Below are 22,576 nucleotides of genomic sequence, written 5' to 3'. Positions count from 1 at the left end.
AGACCAGCCTGGGCAACAAAGGGAGACCCTGTCTCTACAAAAGATTTCAAAATTGGCTGGGTATGGTAGCATGTGCCAGTAGTCCTAGCTACTTGGGAGGCTGAGGGTGGGAGGACTGATTGAGCCCAGAAGGTTGAGGCCACAGTGAACTGTGATCATGCCACTGTATTCCAGCCTGGGTGACAGAGTGAGACCCAGTCTTAAAGAGAGAGAAAGAGAGAAAAGAAAGAAAGAAGAAAAGAAGGGAAAGGGAAAGGGAAAGGGAAAGGGAAAGGAAAAAGAAAGAAAGGAAAGAAAGAAAGGAAAGAAAGAAAGAAGCTGCCATTTGTCCTATAGGATTCCTCACACTTTAGAATTGGCTGACCATATCCTGTATTTTCATTTAACTTGTTCCTCTGTTTCCTACATTTCCTGTAAACTAGTAAGTTAGATTTAGATCCTTGATTAGATTCAGGTTCAATTCTGGCAAGAATAATTCATAGATGGGGCTATATACTTCCTATTGCAACACACCAGGAAGCATATAATGTCTGCATATCCTGCTTTTGGTGATGTTAAGATTACAAATGAGTACAGATGTTTTTCTTTTTTCCTTTTTTTTTTTTTTTGAGATGGAGTCTCACACTGTTGCCCAGGCTGGAGTGCAATGGCGTGATCTAGGCTCACTGCAGTCTCCGCCTCCCAGGTTCAAGTGATTCTTCTGCCTCAGCCTTCCAAGTAGCTGGGATTACAGGTGCCTGCCACCATGCCTAGCTAATTTTTTGTATTTTTAGTGGAGTCAGGGTTTCACCATGCTGGCCAGGCTGGTCTCCTGACCTCGTGATCTGCCCACCTTGGCCTCCCAAAGTGCTGGATTACAGGCATGAGCCACCACGCCTGGCCGAGTACAGATGTTTTTCAGTGTAATCCACCCATTAAAAAGTTCCTCATCAGCTGGGCATGGTGACTTAGGCCTGTAATCCCAGCACTTTGGGTGGCCAAGATGGGCAGATCACTTAAGGTCAGGAGTTTGAAACCAGTCTGGCCAACATGGTGAAACCCTGTTTCTACTAAAAATATAAAAATTAGCTGGGCGTGGTGGCACACACCTATAGTCCCAGCTACACAGGAGGCTGAGGCAAGAGAATTGCTTGAACCTGGGAGGCAGAGGTTGCAGTGAGCCAAGATGGCACCACTGCACTCCAGCCTGAGCAACAGAAGGAGATTCCGTCTCAAAAAAAAGTTCCTCATCAACATTTTACTTAGTAGCCAATGATGATCATTTCCCAGATCTATTATTTCATTAAGGATTGCACAATGGTAATGTTCTAATATTCCTTTTTGCATGCATTAGCTGGTATTGTTCTATAAAGAAGAGCTTTTCCTCTAACAGGTTATCCTGAAATGCAGTTAGTACAGGAATTACAGAATAAATGCTTTTTTCTTTTTATTTATCAATTTTTCAGAATAACAAATTGGTTCCTACCAACCTTCAAAGTTAAACAATATGGATTTTTTTTTTTTTTTGAGCATGTGTGTGGTGGAGGGTGAGTATGAACTACAGTTTTTAAATGTTTTTTTACTTATTTTCAAAATACTATTTTCAATTCTCTAAGTATTTCTAGGCTTCTCACTAAATACCATTGTGACCTATTTGTTTCTTTTCACTTTGACTCAGGCTTCATCAAAGTTGTTGAGCCTTGACTGGGCACAATGGCACATGCTTTAGAAGGCCGAGACAGGAGGATTGCTTAAAGCCAGCAGTTTGAGACCAGCCTGGGCAATCTAGTGAGACCCTATCTCTACAAAAAATAAAAATTAGCCAGGCGTGGTGGTGCATACCTGTAATCCCAGCTACTTGGAAGGCTGAGGTTCTTGAGCCCAGAAGGTTGAGGCTGCAGTGAGCCATGATCACACCACTGCCCTCCAGCTTGGGTGACAGAGTGATACTCTGTCTCTAAAAAATAAAGCAACACTTTTTTTTTTTTTAACAACAAAGCTATTGAGCCTTAATAATTGCATTCTAGTCCTGCAACCAAATACTGATATGTTTTCTATATCAACTGACTCTTAGTCTATCCTGAGAGTGGTGAAATGGAAATGGTGAAGAAAGGGAGAGAGTTACTAGACAGGAAGTTGGATTAGTGCTTTCTTTCTTTTTTTTTTTTTTTTGAGATGAAGTCTGGCTCTATTGCCCAGGCTGGAGTACAATGGTACAATCTCAGCTCACCGCAACCTCTGCCTCCCACGTTCAATTGATTCTCCTGCCTCAGCCTTCCAAGTAGCTGGGATTACAGTTGTGTGTCACCACGCCCAGCTAATTTTTTGTATTTTTTAGTAGAGACAGGGTTTCGCCATGTTGGCCAGGCTGATCTCAAAACTCCTGACCTCAAGTGATCTGCCTGCCTCAGCTTTCCAAAGTGCTGGGATTACAGGTGTGAGCCACCACGTCTGGCCTAGGATTAGTGCTTTCTTTGGATCAACTCAGAAAATAGCCTCTCTCTGGCTCTTTTCAACAGCTCCCAATCTGAAATGATACTCCTGCTGAAAACTTCTGAACATAAGAAGGTATTGGAGGCAAAGTTGTCTTGGCTGCCTACCATCCCTTTCCTTTCTGCTAGCAGATCTTTTTTTCCATTAAGAACTAACCTTGATGTGCCTGGTAGGCCAGCCAATCACATGGCCCTTGCTCCCCGACCAGGGTGAGGGACCTAGGACCCAAACCAGGCTCCTCAGCCAAGCCTCTGATTTTCGCTTGAGCTATTGACAATGATTTGCACTGTTTCCTGGAATCACCAGATGTTAGAATCATTGCTTTCAAGGAGCAAAAAGAAATATGAGGTGTGCATTTTAATCCCTAGACTGTAACTAGTTGCATGGTCATAGCTAAGGCCAGCTCTATCCCTAGGCTTATTTTGTTTTTTTATTTTTTATTTTTATTTATTTATTTATTTATTTATTTATTTATTTTTTCTAGGCTTATTTTGTTGATCATTACAATTGCTTTTTCACTATGCTCGTTTTAGTTTGGTTTCTTTCATTTAAAACTAAAATATCCTTAACCCAAAGGGATAAACCAAAACAAAAAGGGAAAGAGATAACATAACAGTGTATGGAAAGAAGAGTAATTTAGCTGAATGGCAAAATATATTTCTCCAAACTTCCAATTGTTTAGTCAATAAATTGTAAACCTGCAAGGAATTTTACAAGTTACAGGCATGGATCACATAACAATGTTTTGGTCACCCATGAACTACATACACCATGGTATTATATGGGATTCCATAAGATTATCCCATCCCAGTGGGACAAGACCAGACACAGACCCTTCAATTCCTCATTCTTTTTTACTATTTATTTATTTATTTATTTAGAGACAGGATCTCACTATGTTGCCCAGGCTGAACTCCTGGGCTCAAGTGATCCTCCCACTTGGCCTCCCAAAGTGCTGGGATTACAGACGTGAGTCACCATGCCCAGCCCAATTCTCCATTCTTTGTCTCTATATTAGAACTCTTTGTCCACCTAAAACCAGCATGACACAGAGATAAATACTTCGTGTTTGGCAACTGAGACTTCTGATTGCAAAACAATCCCACCTGTAAGTCCTCCACCTGTAACTTGTATACTCCTCCCTATAAAAGTCTGAGGCAAAACCACCCTGCCAGGAGACTCTGATCTTTGGATTTGGAATGCTTTTCCTATTGTAATAGCCTGAATAAGATCAATTCCCTTACTTGTTCAGGTTTTGTATTTGACTATAGCACCCACCAAAAAGCTGGAAATTTTAAACTAAAGAAAAAAAAAAAAAAAAAAAAAAAGTCCAAGCACACCTAAAGCAAGATGAGTCACAGAGTTGCAAGGAAAAGCAAGGTCTAGTTGCCTCAAAGCTGATTCCCTAAGTCATATACAGTCATTAAATCTGCATCTGGGGCAGACTGGGGTGCCAACCAGATTATTAAGCCATTATCCATTCAACTTCAGGGGAGGGGGCACTCTGAGGAAGCTCAATATAGGATTTCTGAATTTAATGAAATGAAATCTATTAATTTGCTTTGGTGCTAATCAGTGGGAAGTTTAAGGTTAAGAAAGGAAAAAAAGCAGCCCTGATAAAAAGCTGGCCTGGCACCCACAGCTTAGTCTGCATGTTAGTCTTCTGTTGGACATAATCTCACAGAACACTAACATCAGAAAGGTTACTCAGAGACCCTGATAAAGTAAGCCTAAATAAGGCCACTTCAGAATTTTGCCTAAGCGCAGGCAAGTACAAGACCACTGTGCCAAAAAAAGTGCCCAAACATCCTATCTCTACTAAAATGAGTGACTGCTAACTTCTTTACAAATGACAGCTTTATCCTTGCTCTCGTCTGCCCTCCCTATAGATAAAATTTGAGGCAGCCAATCGTAGAGCAGCCAGTGGTAGAATTGATCCTGCTTTCTGACAGTATCCAATCTCAACAGAACAGTTTCCTTAGACCCTGCCCCAAATAATCCTCCTACTGAGACACCCCATGCTACAAGTAATACATCTAGCCTGTTTACTTTGGTTGGAAGGTATTGACAAGGTGCCTTGGCTAAACAACTTGAGTTTGCAGAGGGAGGCAAATCATTAGGAGGCCACTGAAGAAAAATAATTGAAATTTGTATGCAAAACATTTTATAACTGGTGGTAAATCAAAGGCTACTAAAGGAAACTGAGTCACCAAGGAATTAGAAAGGACTTCTCTGAATGGAGGGCTGTGCCAGGGAGTTTCAGGAGGCTGTGCACATTTTCATTATCTTTAAAAGCGTGTGCAGAATGAATCAACACAACTGAAAACACTTTCAGAACTTAATTCTACATTCCATTCTCTTCTGGAGTGTCGTGTTAATTGTGTTCCCCCAGACTACCCTGAAATCCGAAGGATGTTATCCCCACACAAATCCCCAAAACCAAAATGTTAGGACTAGAACATTACCATTTTGTAATCCCTAATGAAATAACAGATCTGAAAAATGATCACCAATGACTGTTAAAGCCATTAGATAAAATGTTATTTTAGTGCTCTTAGTCTGTATCAGGTAAGAAAATTATAAAATCTATGCACTGGGTGGCAAAAACTTCTTGCTGTTTCCCAGTATCCATCCATACTTTTTTTTCTTTTGAGACTGGGGTCTCACTCTGTTGCTCAGGCTGAAGTACAGTGGCAATCACTGCTCACTGCAGCCTCGACCTCCCAAGCTCAAGCGATCATCCCCGCTTTGGCTTCCTAAAGTGCTGGGATCATAGGAATGAGCCACTGTGTCCAGGCCCATCCATTTCTATTTACACAGTTTAGTTGGTACCCAGTGCCCATAATACATGCCACTTCCCTAACCTTCTTGGCAGTTAGTTGTGGTCATGTGCCAAAATGGAATGTAGTGGCTACCAGAGCCTTTCAACACTTTTTTTTAAGGGACTATATCTCACTACGTTGCCCAGGCTGGACATGAACTCCCAGGTTCAAGGGATCCTCCTACCTCAGTTCCTCCCCACCACCCAGTAGCTTTGACCATAGGAGCCAGACACTGCACCCAGCTTCAACCCTTTTATACTCTTCTTCATTACTTCTTCAATCCTGCTGCCTAGATTAGAATGTAGACATCCAGGATTGTGAGTTCAGGTTATGCTCAGTGGCAGAAGAGAAAAGGCCAGGTGGATCTAGGAAACCATGGCTCACAGCTGTAATTTCGGTGCTGTGGGAGGCCAGTGACAGGAGAATCACTTGAGCCCAGACATTTGAGACCAGCCTGGGCAACATAGTGAAACCCCATCTCTTCAAAAAATTTAAAAAATTAGCCAGATGTAGTGGCATGCGCCTGCAGGGCCCAGCACTTTGGGAGGATTGCTTGAGCCCAGGAGTTCAAGGTTACAGTGAGCTATGATCTCACCACTATACTCCAGCCTGGGTGACAGTGAGACCATCTCTAAGAAAAATGAAAAAAAAAAAAAAAAAAAAGTTCCAGGTGTGGTGGCTCACCCGTGTAATCCCAGCACTTTGGAAGGCAGGTGGATCACCTTAGGTCAGGATTTCAAGACCAACCTGGCCAACATGATGAAACTCTATCTTTACTAATAATACAAAAATTAGCCGAGCATGGTGGTGCATGCCTATAATCCCAGATACTTCAGAGGCTGAGGCAGGAGAATTGCTTGAATGCAGGACGCAGAGGTTGCAGTGAGCCGAGATCGTGTCATTGCATTCCAGCCTGAGCGACAAGAGTGAAACTCCATCTCAAAAAAAAAAGAGAGAGAGAGAGAGAAATAAAGAGTGAAGTAAGAGTAGAGGATAAAGAAGGGGGAGGGGAAAAGGGGAAGAAGGAAGAGGGCAGAGAATTAAAGAGAGAAGAGGGAAAGAGGGAAGGGAAGACAGGGAGAGGTGCAGGAGGGGTGGCAAAAGCAGAGGCCCAGAGGTTACTTCGGAAACTGTTATGATGCTTTCTGGTACAAGTTATAATGTGTTTATTAACTCAAGTATGAAGTCCATGGATAGGGCTCAGGCATGGAAGGTACAGCTGGGCTCTAGCTCTATAAAACAGCTACCATAATATCAAGTATTATGCTAAAAGCATTGCTCAGAGGAAGAAAAGGGACCTTTTTCCTATATCTCTTTCTTAAAAGTGAAGAATCCTTTTCTAGAAGCTTCCCAGCAGACTTGCTATCCAGTGTCACTGGCCAGAACTAGATTATATACCCATTACCAAAGCAATCACAGGCAAGGAAAATAAGGTGACCAGGAGTAGTAAACCATTCATACCATACAAGATCTACCTCCAGAACTGGGGATGGAATCACCATCCCGAGTCACACAGGACAGGAATAGACACAGGACCACTACTGTGGTTGTGCAAGTTGTGTACTGCGCAGCTCCAGGAGGCCTCACTCATATTGTTATTTGTAAGGTTATTATGACAAGCTTCCAGCAGATGGCAGTACATTGCTTGGGAAAAGGGTGTCTTTTCCTTACTTTTTTTTCAAGTCGCAGCAAGCAAACAAGGTCTAACAAAATCAAGATTATGTTAGAAGGAATGTGGGGGTGGTGGTTGGAAATGAATGCTTGACAGGTAACGAGAGTTCTGCAACAGAAGGTAAATAATCTAACTTACAGTATGCTTTTTAAAAATTATATATGGTAAATTATATTTTAATGAAATAATCTATTCCAGGTTTAAGAAAAATATTGAATATTTTTATTCAATTCCATTAAGTTACTCTAAAAAAACAAATTAGGGCCGGGCGCAGTGGCTCATGCCTGTAATCCCAGCACTTTGGGAAGCCGAGGCAAGCGGATGATGAGGTCAAGAGATCGAGACTATCCTGGCCAACATGGTGAAACGCCATCTCTACTAAAAATACAAGAAAAATAGCTGGGCGTGGTGGTGCGCGCCTGTAGTCCCAGCTACTTGGGAGGCTGAGGCGGAAGAATCCCTTGAACCCAGGAGGCGGAGGTTGCAGTAAGCCGAGATCGCGCCACTGCACTCCAGCCTGGCAACAGAGCAAGACTCCATCTCAAAAAAAAAAAATTAGACAAACAGATGTCCTACCTTGAAAATCATGATGTACAAAACCCACTATCATTACCAATAAAAAGTTCAAAGTGTCAAGATTGATTTTTAAAAGGACAGCATTCATACATCAAAAACCTAACCTCTTTTTTATACCAAATGATTAAGGTATACTGAAAATTACTACACCTCAAGAAAAGATATCAATAGATAAAATATTATCACTGAAGATTAGTCACATAAGGCATAATTAGTTTTAGGAAATTTAAAGAAAATATTAAAGTTCCTTATTTCTGTCAACTACATGTCCACAGGAAATAAAAATACAAGCCAAAACTAAACAGACAGAAAAATGATAAAGTTGGGAATACACAGTGATATGTCAGGAACTTTCTGTGGGTTTGTTCTGAGACAGGGTCTCCCTTTGTTGCCCGGGGTAGAGTGCAGTGGCATGGCCATGGCTCACTGAAGACTCAAACCCCTGGGGCTCAAGCAATCCACCCTTTTCAGCCTCAGCTGAAAACCGTAGTCGGGACTACAGCATGTGCCACCACACTAGGCTAATTTTTAACTTTTTGTAGAGATGGGGGTCTCCCGGTCTCCCTGTGTTGCCTAGACTGGTCTTGAACTCTTCTCCTCAAGCAATCCTCCCACCTTAGCCTCCCAAAGTGCTAGAATTATATGTGCGAGCCACTTCATCTGGCCAAGGAATTTTTTTTTTTTTTTTTGAGACATGAGTTTCGTTCTTGTTCCCCAGGCTGGAGTGCAATGGCGCGATCTCAGCTCACTGCAACCTCCGCTTCCTGGGTTCAAGAGATTCTCCTTAGCCTCCCGAGTGCTGGGATTACAGGCATGTGACACCATGGCTGACTAATTATTTGTATTTTTAGTAGAGACGGGGTTTCACCATGTTAGCCAAAATGGTCTCGATCTCCCTACATCGGGTGATCTACCTGCCTTGGCCTCCCAAAGTGTTGAGATTACAGGCACGAGCCACCATGCCTGGCCAGGAAGTATTTTTTAAAGTAAGAATGGGTAATCAATTTCCTCATTCCTATAACCTCTATCATGTTCTTTAAATGTCAAAGCAAAACTGCACAGATGATATGATATAAAAATGCAGGGGGTTATCCGAATCACAGCACCAAAAAAAAAAAAAAAAAAGAGAAAAGAAAAATGCAAGGAGTTTTCTTTGGATCAGTTTACACTTGAGGTTAATAATATATGCAACGTGTGCGATGAAATGGAATTCCTTTCATATCTTCCCTATGGTCACGAGCATAATCCCATAAGTAATAATCCAGAAGAATGGAGTTGATCTCTCCATTAGGTTTTTCACCCTTTTGTTCAATAAGCTCCAGAAGACAATCCCGGATCAGCTCAACACACCAAAGCGAGCACCCTCTGATTTCCACCTCTTGCCTGTCTCCATACGAGAGCATTTCTCCTGCAAGGGGGAAAAACAGTAAGAAAATTTAATAGTCAATGATACAAAATCTACTGAGAACTTTACTGTAGAATAAAACATAGTATTTAAATAGTACTCATTTTAAAACTGTAAATCTCAGACTTTATTTATTTATTTATTTTTGAGACAGAGTTTGGCTCTTTTGCCCAGGCTGGAGTAAAGTGGCATGATCTCGGCTCACTGCAACTGCCCCTCAGGTTCAAGTGATTCTCCTGCCTCAGCCTCCCAAGTAGCTGGCATTACAGGTGCCTGCCACCGTGCCTGGCTAATTTTTTAGTAGAGACAGGGTTTCACCATGTTGGCCAGGCTGGTCTCGAACTCCTGACCCCAGGTGATGCATCCGCCTTGGCCTCCCAAAGTGCTAGGATTACAAGCATGAGCCACCATGCCCGGCTCAGACTTTATTTTTGGTAATTTAAATCATTTCAAAATGTAGGCACTGATTTTAAATTACAAGTTAAATTCCACAAAGATAGGGGCCACATCTGGCTTGTCTCAATATTCCCAGATCTAGCATAGCACCTTGCACATACTAGCTCCCCAATAAATATTTGATAAATGAATAAGTGATCATAAATTTAAAAATATAACTACTAGTTATCAAAAAGATGGAATTTAAAATTGGGTTTGATACAAGAAAAAAAAATATTATTGCAGGCTGGGTGCAGTGCCTCACACCTGTAATGCCAGCAATTTGGGAGGCTGAGGTGGGAGGATTACTTGAGCTCAGGAGTTCAAGACCAGCCTGGGCAACATGACAAAACCCTGTCTCTACAAAAAATACGAAAATTAGCCAGGCATGTGGTATGTGCCTGTAGTCCCAGCTACTTGGGAGGCTGAGGTGGGAGGGTCACTTGAGCCCAGAAGACAGAAGTTGCAGTGAGCTGAGATCACGCCATTGCACTCCAGTCTAGGCAACAGAGCCAACCTGATCTCCAAAATAATAAATATTTATTTTGGGAATATCTGATCCTGCAAGGTAGGCACTGGCTATGCCTTGCCACTGAGACTAGAGTAGGACTCGTGAACCGATGTCTCTAATAAGCATGTAGATAAATGTAGCAGTCAGATGCAAACTGTAGTGAGCTAGACAGTGTATGTAGTCCTATGCAAAGGTACTGTATGTTTCCATATTTTTCTTATGACAGAAGTTAGGAAGTTTGATTTTTATGTGAAATTTCCTAATTTTTCAAGTGTTGGAAACTAATTAAAAATTGCTAACGTCACTGTTCAGGCTAAACATAACACAACTATAAGCTATATTTGGCCTCTGACCACCAATCTGCACCCTACACAAAGCCTAACAGTACCCAAGAGATCTTGTGATTTTAAGTAGAGTTACTTATGCCCCCTCCATCCAACTCTCCCACGGGCTTAGGCAATGGTCAGTGGAACAGGTGGGAAAAAAACAATTAGAAAGTAAGGAAATGGTCCCTCCATTTCCTTACTTTGCCCCAGGTGCCAGCATAGAAGCCGATACCTTTCTCTTCAGTTTTCCTGTTAATCATTTCCTCGAAATTTGACTATCAACGTGTTAAAATTGCCAGATCAACCAATCGAGTGGCTGGTCATGGAAGCAGATGCTCCCACCCAAGTAGAGCTATTAGATGAGACTGCTGCTCCAGTTCACAGCTGGACTGTAACCTTGAGGCAGAGGCACCCAGTTAAGCAGCACTCAGATTCCTGACCCAGGATCATAAATTTCTGTTGTTTTAACCACTACATTTTAGTGTAATTTGTTACACAGCAGTAGGTAATAGGAGTGGGTTGAACTGTGGCTCACAAAAAGATACATTCAAGTCGTAACTCCTGGTAACTGTGAATGTGATTTTGGAAACAGAGACTTTCCAGATGTACTCAGGTGAAGATGAGGTCATACTGGATTAGTATCAGCCTTAAATCCAGTGAAGGAGAGGTGAGACCCTATCTCTACAAAAAATGGAAAAGGTAGCCAGGCATGGTGACATGCACCTCTAGTAACCGCAGCTACTCAAGAGGCTGAGCCTAAGAAGGGAGGATTGCTGAGCCCAGGAGTTTGAGGTTGCAGTGAGTTATGATCATGCCACTGCACTCCAGCCTTGGTGACAGAGTAAGACCCTGTTTCTAAACAAAAGAGAAAACATGTAAGAAAAGAACAGGATACAAAGGGACAAGAGACACAAGGGTAAGAAGGCTATGACTGGTGTGATGCAGCTACAAACCAAGGAATGCCAGGGACTGCTGAAGCCACAAGGTGCCTTTAGAGGAAGGATGGTCCTGCCAACATCTTGATTTCAGACCCCAGCCTCCAGAACTGTAACATAATACATATCTGTTGCTTGAAGCCATCTAGTTTGCAGTAATTTGTTCTGTCAGCCCTAGGAAACTACAGCAACTTACAGTATGGGACAGAACATGGACTTCAGACAGAAAAAGACATTTGAGTGGACTGATAAACACAGAGTCAGGGAAGGTCATATGGCTTACATATTTGGTCTAAAAGCTGGCTCTGGAATCACAGTGAAAAGCTACATTTAGTCAAATTGCATTGTTAAGTCTTTATAATTGGCCAAGTATTATGTCTTTGGTGAAGAGATGAGTTAGAGTGGACAGCTTGTGATTTTTGCACATTAATTTTGTATCCTGAGACTTTGCTGAAGCTGCTTATCATCTTAAGAAGATTTTGGGCTGAGACGATGGCGTCTTCTAAATATACAATCATGTCATCTGCAAATAGAGACAATTTGACTTCCTCTTTTCCTAATTGAATACTTTTCTTTTTCTTGCCTGATTGCTCTGCCTAGAACTTCCAATACTATGTTGAATAGGAATGGTGAAAGAGGGCACCCTTGTCTAGTGCCAGATTTCAAAGGGAATGCTTCCAGTTTTTGCCATTCAGTATGATATTGGCTGTGGGTTTGTCGTAATAGCTTTTATTGAAATGCAAATCAAAACCACATTGAGATACCATCTAACACCAGTTAGAATGGCAATCATTAAAAAATCTGGAGACAACAGATTCTGGAAAGGATGTAGAGAAACAGAAATGCTTTTACACTATTGGTGGGAGGAGTATAAATTAATTCAACCATTGTGGAAGACAGTGTGGCGATTCCTCAAGGATCTGGAAATAGAAATACCATTTGACCCAGCAATCCCATTACTGGGTATATACCCAAAGGATTATAAATCATTCTATTATAAAGACATGTGCACACATATGTTCACTGCAGCACTGTTCACAATAGCAAAGACCTAGAACCAACCCAAATGCCCATCAATGATAGACTGGATAAAGAAAATGTGGCACATATACACCATGGAATACCATGCAGCCATAAAAAAGGATGAGTTCATGTCCTTTGCAGGGACATGGATGAATCTGGAAACCATCATTCTCAGCAAACTGATGCAAGAACAGAAAACCAAACATTGCATGTTCTCATTCACAGGTGAGTGTCAAACAATGAGAACACATGGACACAGGGAGGGGAACATCACACAATGAGGTCAGATGGGGAGTGGGGGGCTGGGGAGGGATAGCAGGGGGTGGGGAGATTGGGGAGGGATAACATTGAGAGAAATACCTAATGGGGGTATGGATGGGGGAATGGAGACAGCAAACCACCATGGCATGTGTATACCTATGTAACAATCCTGCAAGATCTGCACATGTACCCCAGAAATTAAAGTATAATTTTAAAAAAAAAGGAAAAAAGATTTTAAATTAATAAATAAAACATTAAAATCATGAAAAAAAAAAAGAGAGAGAGGGTGGACAGAAATCTAGGTAGGACTTTCAAGAGCTGTCCCAGAGATACCCAGATGAGGGGAAAAGGGAAGGAATAAAAATGAAGCATATCCTCAAGTTTGGAAGCACCATTGGAAGCCAGTTAAAGATGTCCTACCTCACCCAGTCAAACTAAGCTGGTCCTAGATTTCACTTAAGGTAGTTTTTAAAAATCAGTACACTATACTTATGTCTGTTACATTACATTTACAGTTTCTGTTTATTTTTCTCTAGTTTTGCAGTAAAATACTTTTTGGAAAACAAAATCCAAATTTTGCTTAAATGAACTAAGTGGCAAAAGAATTTGTCTACCATATATCAAACTAGCTAAGGATAGCAGAGTACCCTTTTAGAAGCAAGAAATAAATGGAGGCAGTAAAGGCTGCCAAAAGAGATTGGAAAAGAGCCTCTGGAGTTGAAATGAATGAGAGAAGAAAACTCTGACATCTCTGTACAACCATGCTGGATGATCCTGTCTCACTAGGGTTTTTCTCATAGTAGCAGAGACAATTAAGTGCTATAAAAACTCAGAAGGAGATGGACAAATCACTATAAGCGAGGACAGAATTTGAGTAAAGCCTCTGTGTAGGTGTAGGAGTTGAACTGATAAAAAGAAAATTTGGACAACAGAAATCATGTAAAAGAATGCTCAGAGATAGGAATGAATAGTGTATACATATGTGGGCCAAAAAAAAAAAAAAAAAAAAAAAAAGACAGCTCGATATGGCCGTATGAAAAATAAACACTAATTGTCCCTTTTAAAGGTATCCAACGATTAATGACACTTGACATGAGCATGACGACAAAAAAAAATAGTATGTTCTTTTTTGAATGAGGAAAAGAAGACAAAATAGATTGCCCAAGGCAGCATAAAAACCCAGTAGAGCCAACTATAGAAATAATGATACCTTTATATTCTGTGTTATTCTGATTTGGGGAGATTCAAATCTATTTCAAAAGAGGAATTTATTCAATCATAGAATCTACTTCTCTTAAAAAATACATAAAGGGCCGGGCGTGGTGGCTCATGCCTGTAATCCCAGCACTTTAGTAGGCCAAGGCAGGCAGATCACCTGTTGAGAGTTCAACACCAACCTGACCAACATGGAGAAACCCTGTCTCTACTAAAAATACAAAAATTGGCTGGGCGTGGTGGCGCATGCCTGTAATCCTAGCTACTTGGGAGGCTGAGGCAGGAGAATTGCTTGAACTGGGAGGCAGAGGTTGCGGTGAGCTGAGATCATGCCATTGTGCTCCAGCCTGGGCAACAAGAGCAATACTCTGTCTCAAAAAAAAAAAAAAACAACGACAACAACATAAAGGAGCCGAGTGCAGTGGCTCACACCTGTAATCTCAGCACTTTGGAAGGCTGAAGTTGGAAGACTGCTTAAGCCCAGGAATTGGAGACCAGCCTGGGCAACATATTTTTAAAATAAAATAAAATAAAGAAAATAGTAGCAGAAAATGTTGCACCTAAAAGAGAAATTAACATGAAAATCATATGATTTCTTTTCCTCATATAAGGAAATGTTTAAAATACAAAAAGCTAATTTTCATACAAACTTTTCAACCCAATTTACCTATGCTTATAAATCGTAAGGCTCCTAGTCTTGACATCAATAATCATAGCCAATAATGGTGAATAAGCCTAGAGAAGTAAGTGACTTGTGTAAGATAACCCAGTACAGACCTCGGAGTCTCTTCACTCAAAATCTGATTCATATTACCTAACTTTCAGCCTATCCTTCATATCACCATGTAGTGTGCTGTTAAGCTTAATTAACGCTCTTCAAATACTATACCTGATGAACTGTCAGTGTTACATACTTTCATGCAACATAAACTTAGGTTTCATTAGGCTATGAAATTATAATGTTAAATAGCACAGTTTTCTACAATATCCACATTTCACAGTGTAAACAAAAAGAAAAATCATTTTCTCCACATTTTGTCTTTGCATTTCCTTTACGTATACTATGAACAATGAATAGTACTTTTTTTAAAATAAAGGAGACCTTTTGTAAAAGAAACCAAACCGAGACTCAACAATTCACAGTATAACAAAGAATGACTTAAAGCTACAAACCTTTGAGAAGCTTCTTCAGTAGTTCAGCAGAGTATTTCAGGGCTCCAAGATGAGCAAGAACCTGAGGTAATCTATAATCAGCAAACATGGTGATACTGGAGATGTCCTTAAAGCAGCCATCTCCTTTTCCTTCCAATACACTCCATGTATCTGCTACAAGGATTTGGGCTCGTTTGTAAAAAGAAACTCTTTTCCCCTGATAAAGAAAATATAAATGTTATCTGTAATCTCAGCACTATGAAAGCTTATATATGCTATTTTTTAAAGGTGCAGGTTGAAACATTTTTAAAAAGGAAGAATAATCTTACTTTGTTGGTAAGAATTTATAGATTGACCAGGCGCCATGGCTCCCGCCTGTAATCCCAACACTTTGGGAGGCTGAGGTGGGCAGATTGCTTGAGCCTAGGAGTTCAAGACCAGCCTGGACAACATGATAAAACTCTACTAAAAATACAAAAATTAGTCGGGTGTGGTGGCAGGTACCTATAATCCCAGCTACTCGGGGAGGCTGAGGCATGAAAATTACTTGAATCCAGAGAACAGAGGTTGCAATGAGCTGAGATCACCGCACTGCACTCTGTCTCAAAATAAATAAATAAATAAATAAATAAGAATAATCATCATCCATAAGCTCAGGTCTGAAGAGAACCACAAGGTTCATTTTTAACTGTTTCCTTTAAGATAATATGATTATTTGTTTTATAGATAAAGACATTAAATGATCAACAGCTAGAAAATGATCAAATTTACCAATTTTGGAAATGGTCAAAGTTGATATGTAAGTCCAAATATGACAATAAAATAGCCACACCAGATGCAGTGGCTCATGCCAGTAATCCCAGCACTTTGGGAGGCTGAAGCAGGTGGATTACCTGAGGTCAAGAGTTCAAGACCAGTGTGACCAATATGAATAAACCCTGTCTTTACTTAAAATACAAAATTAGCAGGGCATAGTGGTGCATGCCTGTAATTCCAGCTACTTGGGAGGCTGAGACAGGAGAATTGCTTGAACCTGGGAGGCAGAGGCTGAGGTGTGCTCAGAGGCTGAGATCGCTCTACTGCATTCCAGCCCAGGCAACAAGAGCAAAACTCTGCCTTAAAAAAAAAAAAAGAAAATAGCCAATTATATTTATATATAGAAAAGACAAATTTAACCAAGCATTATAAGGTAGTAGGTTATAATTTAACTCAAAAATTCTAGCCAGGTGTGGTAGCTTACACCTATAATCCCATCAATTTTGGAGACCGAAGCAGGGGGATTGTTTGAAGCCAGAAATTCAAGACCGGCCTGGGCAGTGGTGAAGCCTCATCTCTACAAAACACAGCAAAATTCCATCTCTACCAAAAAAAAAAAATTTTTTTTTTAAATTACCCAGGCATGATGGTACATGCCTGTAGTTTCAGCTACTCACCAGGCTGAGGCAAGGGGATTGCTTGAGCCTGGGACGTAGAGGCTACAGTGAGCTATGATCACATCACTGAACTCCAGCCTGGGCAACTGAGTGAGACTCTCTATCTCAAACAAACAAACAAAAAAAACCTCCATAAATCTACAAATGCAAATCAGCGTAGACTATGAGATAATTACAATCTACTACTAGTCTCAATGGTAATAACCTTAAATCATGTTTTATAAATGTTTATCAATATTACAAGCTCCCAAAATATATCCTGACCACCTTGGAGGAGAATATTCTAACTAGTAAATGACATAAACAAATAAATATGAGACTAAAATTTTAAGGAAAGGCTCTATACAAAAATTCCTTAAGATGATATTACAGAATCTTTTGTTTACCAAGAAAACTCCAATGATACTGTCAAAATAAGAAATAACGTAATATTGCTTAACCTTAAGACATGCCTTTTGCAACAGCTCCAGACCTACTTTTATTATACTAAATAAATTAAAACTTCTAAAGCTACATTTAAGAAAGTCAGAATATGTTTTCCAGGGCAAACATACATGCTTATTTTCTGATGTGGTGTAATGTCTCTAAATTAAATTGAGGGGCTGAAAAATCAAATCACAATTTAAAACATTCCTACATTATGCTATCACCCTATATTCCTAAATCTATCTAAATATGACAACTAAAAATATATTTCAAAATACCTATGGCTGGGCACAGTGGCTCATGCCTGTAATCCCAGCACTTTGGGAGGCCAAGGTGGGTGGAACACCTGAGGTCAGGAGTTTGAGACCAGACTGGCCAACATGGCGAAACCTCGTCTTTACTAAAAATAACAAAAATTAGCTGGGCATGGTGTCAGGCAACTATAATCCCAGCAACTCAGGAGGCTGAGGCAGGAGAACCACTTGAACCTGGAGACGGAGTTGCAGTGAGCCGAGAACAAGCCATTGTACTCCAGCTTAGGCAAGTCAAGAGCAAAAAACTCTTGTCTGGAAAAAAAAAAAAAAAAAAAAAATATATATATATATATATATATATATATGATTTAAATATGACAATTTGGCAATTGTTCCTCTATATACACTGGATTTATATATGGCAACCAGGTTTCTAGTTCAAATCTAGTTTACAAAACAGCAAGACATAAGACTCAATTTATAAATGTCTATCAAACACAATTACTACACCATGAAGTTTATTATAATAGGTAGAAGCCATTATCTGCTATTTTTAACAAGATTCATAGAGCAAAAATGAAATACACCTAGGAATCAAACTTATGTAACAACCCACAGAGAGGAAAAAATAATAAAAACAAAATCAGTGCTAGCATCTAAGAAAACATAAATTTTCATATGACTGCTGTTTCCATGGTAACAGACTAGTCTATATAAATAATAGGTTATAATAGATATAATATTTTAAGATTTAAAAAAAGGACAAAAAGATTTAAGTGAGGAATCTAAAAATAAATTCAAATCTATAAAACATTTTCTCAGTAAGCTCATTATGGTTTTAGAAATCAAATGGTTTTTGTAATCAAATTCTGGATCTCTAAAATATTAACTGGTATCACTAAAAATACTAGTAAATCTCCAAATAACTGTTCCCTACATGTTTCATGATATTGCTTTGTGATTAAATAGTTTCTAAACAGTACCTTTATAAAATAATTGTCAATAAAGAGCTCTATGACCATGAGTTAATTTTTTTGTTTGTTTTCTGAGACAAGGCCTCACTGCCACCCAGACTGGAATTCAGTGGCTCGATCACAGCTCACTGCAGCCTTGATCTCCCTGGGCTCAAGCAATCCTCCCAACTCAGCCTCCTGAATAGTTGTGACTACAGGTGTACATCACCAAGCCCAGTTAACTTTTTTGTTATTTTGCAGAGATGGGGTTTCACCACGTTGCTCCGGCTGGTATTGAATTCCTGGGCTCAAGTGATCCACCTGCCTTGGCCTCTCGAAATTCTAGGATTACAGGCAAGAGCCATCACACCTGGCCAGTTAAGTTTTCTGAAAAAATTTTTCCATAATTTTATCATGAATAATAGAAAGTTCAAGGATTACAAATACTTAAGAACAACACAGGCCCAGTGCAGTGGTTCACACCTGTAATCTCAGCACTTTGGGAGGCCGAGGCTGGCAGATCACCTGAGGTCAGGAGTTCAAAACCAGCCTGGCCAACACAGTGAAAACCTGCCTCTATAAAAATATAAAAATTAGCCAGACATGATGGCAGGTGCCTGTGATCCTAGCTACTTGGGAGTTGAGGCGGGAGAATCACTTGAACCCAGGAGGCGGAGAATGCAGTGAGCTGAGATTGCGCCACTGCGCTCCAGCCTGGATGACAGAGCAACACTCTTTCTCAAAAAAAAAAACAAAGGCCAGTCGCAGTGGCTCATGCCTGTAGTCCCAGCATTTTGGGAGGCCGAGGCTGGCAGATCACCTGAGGTCAGGAGTTTGAGACCAACCTGGCCAACACAGTAAAACTCCGTCTCTACTAAAATACCAAAATTAACCGGGCATAGTGGTGCATGTCTCTAATCCCAACTACTCGGGAGGCTGAGGCAGAAGAATTGCTTGAATCCAGGAGGTGGAGGTTGCAGTGAGCCAAGATCACACCACTGAACTCCAGCCTGGGCAACAGAGCAAGACTCCAGAGACTCGTCTCAAAACCAACCAACCAACCAACCATAAAATGTTATCTATTGAAACATCAAAAAGCTTATATTCTTCATATGTATTTATCAGTATGTCACAGTAACAATAAGAAAGTCAATTTGTTAATTAGAACTTTTACAAAGTTACTGCATTACTCTAAGTCAGAGTAAATTGAAGAACTTAAAAAATAGCTCTTTCACCTATTGATCAGGATCTCTGAGGGTGGTGTTTAGAAATACATTCAAATTTTAAGCCTTCTAAGTGATTCTGGGGCACAGCCAGGTTGAGAAATCACTCATCTAAATCTGTCTATATTAAAAATTGTTAACTTTATTAATCTGTTCATGTCTAAAAATGAATGATAATCTCAGTAAATATACATTAAAAACATATGACTATTTTGTGCAAATTATTTTCATTTATTTTGGAGAGAGGGCAAGGTCTTGCTCTGTCTTCCAGGCTGGAGTACAGTGGAACAATCATAGCTCACTGCAGCCTCCACCTTCTGGACTCAATCAAGCAATACTCCTGCCTCAGCCCCTGAGTAGCTAGGAAAGGACCACAGGCATGCCACCACGCCTGGCTAATTTTTAAATTTTTTGTAGAAATGGAGTCTCACCATGTTGCCCAGGCTGGTCTCGAACTCCTGGGCTCAAGCAATCCTCTTACCTCAGCCACCCAAAGTGCTGGGATTACAGGCGTAAGCCACCACACCACCACACCTAGCCCATTTTGGGGATTTTTCTGTAAAACTGTATTTTAGAAACGAGTACCCAAGGGAAATGGTTTCTGTACCAATTTTCATTTACAATACATCAGATTGGCTGGGCATGGTGACTCACACCTGTAATCCCAGCACTTTGGGAAGCCAAGGCAGGAGGATCACTTGAGGTTAGGGGTTTGCAACCAGCCTGGCCAACGTGGTGAAACCCCGTTTCTACTAAAAGTACAAAATTAGCTGGGCATGGTGGCAGGTGCCTGTAATCCCAGCTACTTGGGAGGCTGAGGCAGGAGAATCATTTGAACCCAGGAAGGCTGCAGTGAGCCAAGATCCCGCCACTCCACTCCAGAGTGAAACTGCATCTCAAAAAAAACAAACAAAAAAAAGATCAGACTTAAAATTAATCTATATTTTGGTACATTTTTAAAAAATTGAACTTTTCAGCTAGGCAAAACCAAAGCACTGTGCTATAAATGAAATTCAGCAAATGTTTGCTAAATCAATATTATAATCTACAAAAAAATTTACACCTTTCATCCACAAAAACTCATGACAACTTGAAAGTAAGCAAACTACATGGTGTCCTGAATTCATTCCACCCTGAAGTCACATTAAACTTAATCTACCCCTTCCTCTACTACAACTGAACTGATTCTACAATACATAGACTATTAGTCACATGACTGGCAGTTGGATTTTTTTTTTTTTTTTGAGATGGAGTCTCACTCTTATCATGCAGGCTGGAATGCAATGGCATGATCCCGGCTCACTGCAATCTCTGCCTCCCGTGTTCATGTGATCATCCTGCCTCTGCCTCCCAAGTAGCTGGGATTACAAGCGCCCACCACCACGTTTGGTTAATTTTTGTATTTTCAGTAGAAACAAGGGTTTTGGCCGGGCGCGGTGGCTCATGCCTATAATCCCAGCACTTTGGGAGGCCGAGGCGGGTGGATCACGAGGTCAAGAGATCGAGACCATCCTGGTCAACAAGGTGAAACCTCGTCTCTACTAAAAATACAAAAATTAGCTGGGCATGATGGTGCGTGCCTGTAGTCCCAGCTACTCGGGAGGCTGAGGCAGGAGAATTGCTTGAACCCAGGAGGCGGAGGTTGCGGTGAGCCGAGATCGTGCCATTGCACTCCAGTCTGGGCAACAACAGCGAAACTCAGTCTCAAAAAAAAAACAAAACACAACAAGGGTTTTACCATGTTGGCCAGGTTGGTCTTGAACTCCTAACCTCAAGTGATCTGTCCGCCTTGGCCTTCCAAAGTGCTGGCATTACAAATTGCTGGCATTACATGTGTGAGCCACCACACCTGGCCAATTTATTTTTTATTTAATTTTTTTGAGACAGAGTCTAGTTCTGTCACCCAGGCTGGAGTGCAGTGGTGTGATCTCAGCTCACTGCAACCTCCATCTCCGATTCCAAAATAATCTGGCGAAAACAAAATCCAGGTGTAGCCTGGGACGGTGTAACAAAATTATCATCATTTTACAAGTGTATCTATTTAATTTCTTTGTGCCAAAAAAAATCATTCAAGTATACTTTATGAAAAATAAACCACAAAATATATATACAGTACATTTAACTTTGCAATAAATACTTTTTTTTTTTTTTTTTGAGATAGAGTGTGTCGTTCTGTCTCACCCAGGCTGGAGTGCACTGGTGCAATCTCAGCTCACTGTAGCCTCCACCTCCTGGGTTCAAGCGATTTTCCCACCTCAGCCTCCCAAGTAGCTAGTATTAGAGGCATGCACCACCACACCTGGCTAATTTTTGTATTTTAGTAGAGACGGGGTTTCACCATATTGACCAGGTTGGTCTCAAACTCCTGACCTCAGGTGGTCCGCCAGCCTCGGCTTCCCAAAGTGCTGGGATTACAGGAGTGAGCCACTGTGCTTGGCCAGTAATACTTTTTGTTAGGAAGAGTTTAGCATACATTCTGATCTTCATCCAGTAAAGTAAACTTTTTGAAGTACTAAAGAGACCTAATTATCCATAAGGAGAACATTACATGGAGGGTTCCACGTTTTTTAGGTTTGAAACATTAAAAAAAAAAAAAAAAAAAAAGAATGAAATACACTGATTAGAAAACATAAGAAATGACTTCAAAACTACCGAATTTTGTTACTGCTTATTCCACAAGGAATACACTTAAAAATTTTAAGTTTTTATTCTCAAAATGAGTTCTGGAAGTAAAAGAGTTAACTCTGAGATGATTAAGACCTCTAAAATCCCCAACAGAAGCAACTCACCGCAAACAGAGTCACATCTCTGTAAGAAGGAAAACTTTCAACGACCAGGTGCATTAACTTCTGTGCACTATTTTCACTTTCTCTGACGCAGTTAAGAAAAGAGCCACCAAACTTCTCCAGCAGAATTTTCCCAGTTTCATTGAGAATCCGATGCCTCTCTTCTATTAAAGGCATGGAAACGTCTGTGTCAGAACGAAGTATATTTCGAACCTGATCCAGGGTCACTGTCGCGTAGTATGAGGCACTAGTTATTGGTATCCCTTTAGTGAAAAAATAAAATTCAGAGAATCAATGTCATACTTTTATATTCATTAAACCCTTGCTTTTATAACATGTAATTAATATGAAACCAAATGAGTGTTACAGGAATGCACCGAAAGTGGATGAATAAAAAATCAAAAGCAAAACTCTCATTTGCTACTTGTCTGTACTTATTCACCCATTTCTAATTACTATTTTGAGTAAACTGCTTTATAACATCAGTCCTTTTGTTCTTCAGGTGTAATGCAAATGGCATTCTTTACAAAACTGACTTTTATACTACGGTAACTTTCATGCTGCGATGATAAATATTAACATCATTTCCCACTAAAAACCTTCCCTTTTCATACTTCTATTTTAAGCAGAAGGACTTAAAACGAAGAACTTCAGGTTTGCTTCCCATTATTCCATCTTCCAACCTGCTCCTTGGAA

The 22,576-nt window shown here is 40.4% G+C and overlaps 1 protein-coding gene across 3 annotated transcripts in view; it reads right to left on the bottom strand.

Annotated features, from left to right (window-relative positions):
- Positions 1-8,560: 8,560 nt before the first annotated feature.
- CUNH9orf64 (chromosome unknown C9orf64 homolog) overlaps positions 8,561-22,576 on the bottom strand; it is a 15,041-nt gene continuing 1,025 nt past the window's right edge. For all 3 annotated transcript variants that reach the window (XM_032290822.1, XM_032290821.1, XM_032290823.1), the window contains 3 exons: positions 21,884-22,143; positions 14,827-15,022; positions 8,561-8,950 (listed from right to left, as the gene is read on the bottom strand). In XM_032290822.1, the coding sequence (XP_032146713.1) occupies positions 8,718-8,950; positions 14,827-15,022; positions 21,884-22,057 (603 nt within the window). In that variant the 5' untranslated portion in view covers positions 22,058-22,143 and the 3' untranslated portion in view covers positions 8,561-8,717. The remainder of the gene's footprint in view (positions 8,951-14,826; positions 15,023-21,883; positions 22,144-22,576) is intronic.

Source organism: Sapajus apella, unplaced genomic scaffold (assembly GCF_009761245.1).
Source record: "Sapajus apella isolate SASKATOON/1434 unplaced genomic scaffold, GSC_monkey_1.0 scaffold24, whole genome shotgun sequence".
In the NCBI taxonomy this organism is placed as follows: Eukaryota; Metazoa; Chordata; class Mammalia; order Primates; family Cebidae; genus Sapajus; species Sapajus apella.
This window is presented reverse-complemented; position numbering and strand designations above follow the sequence as displayed.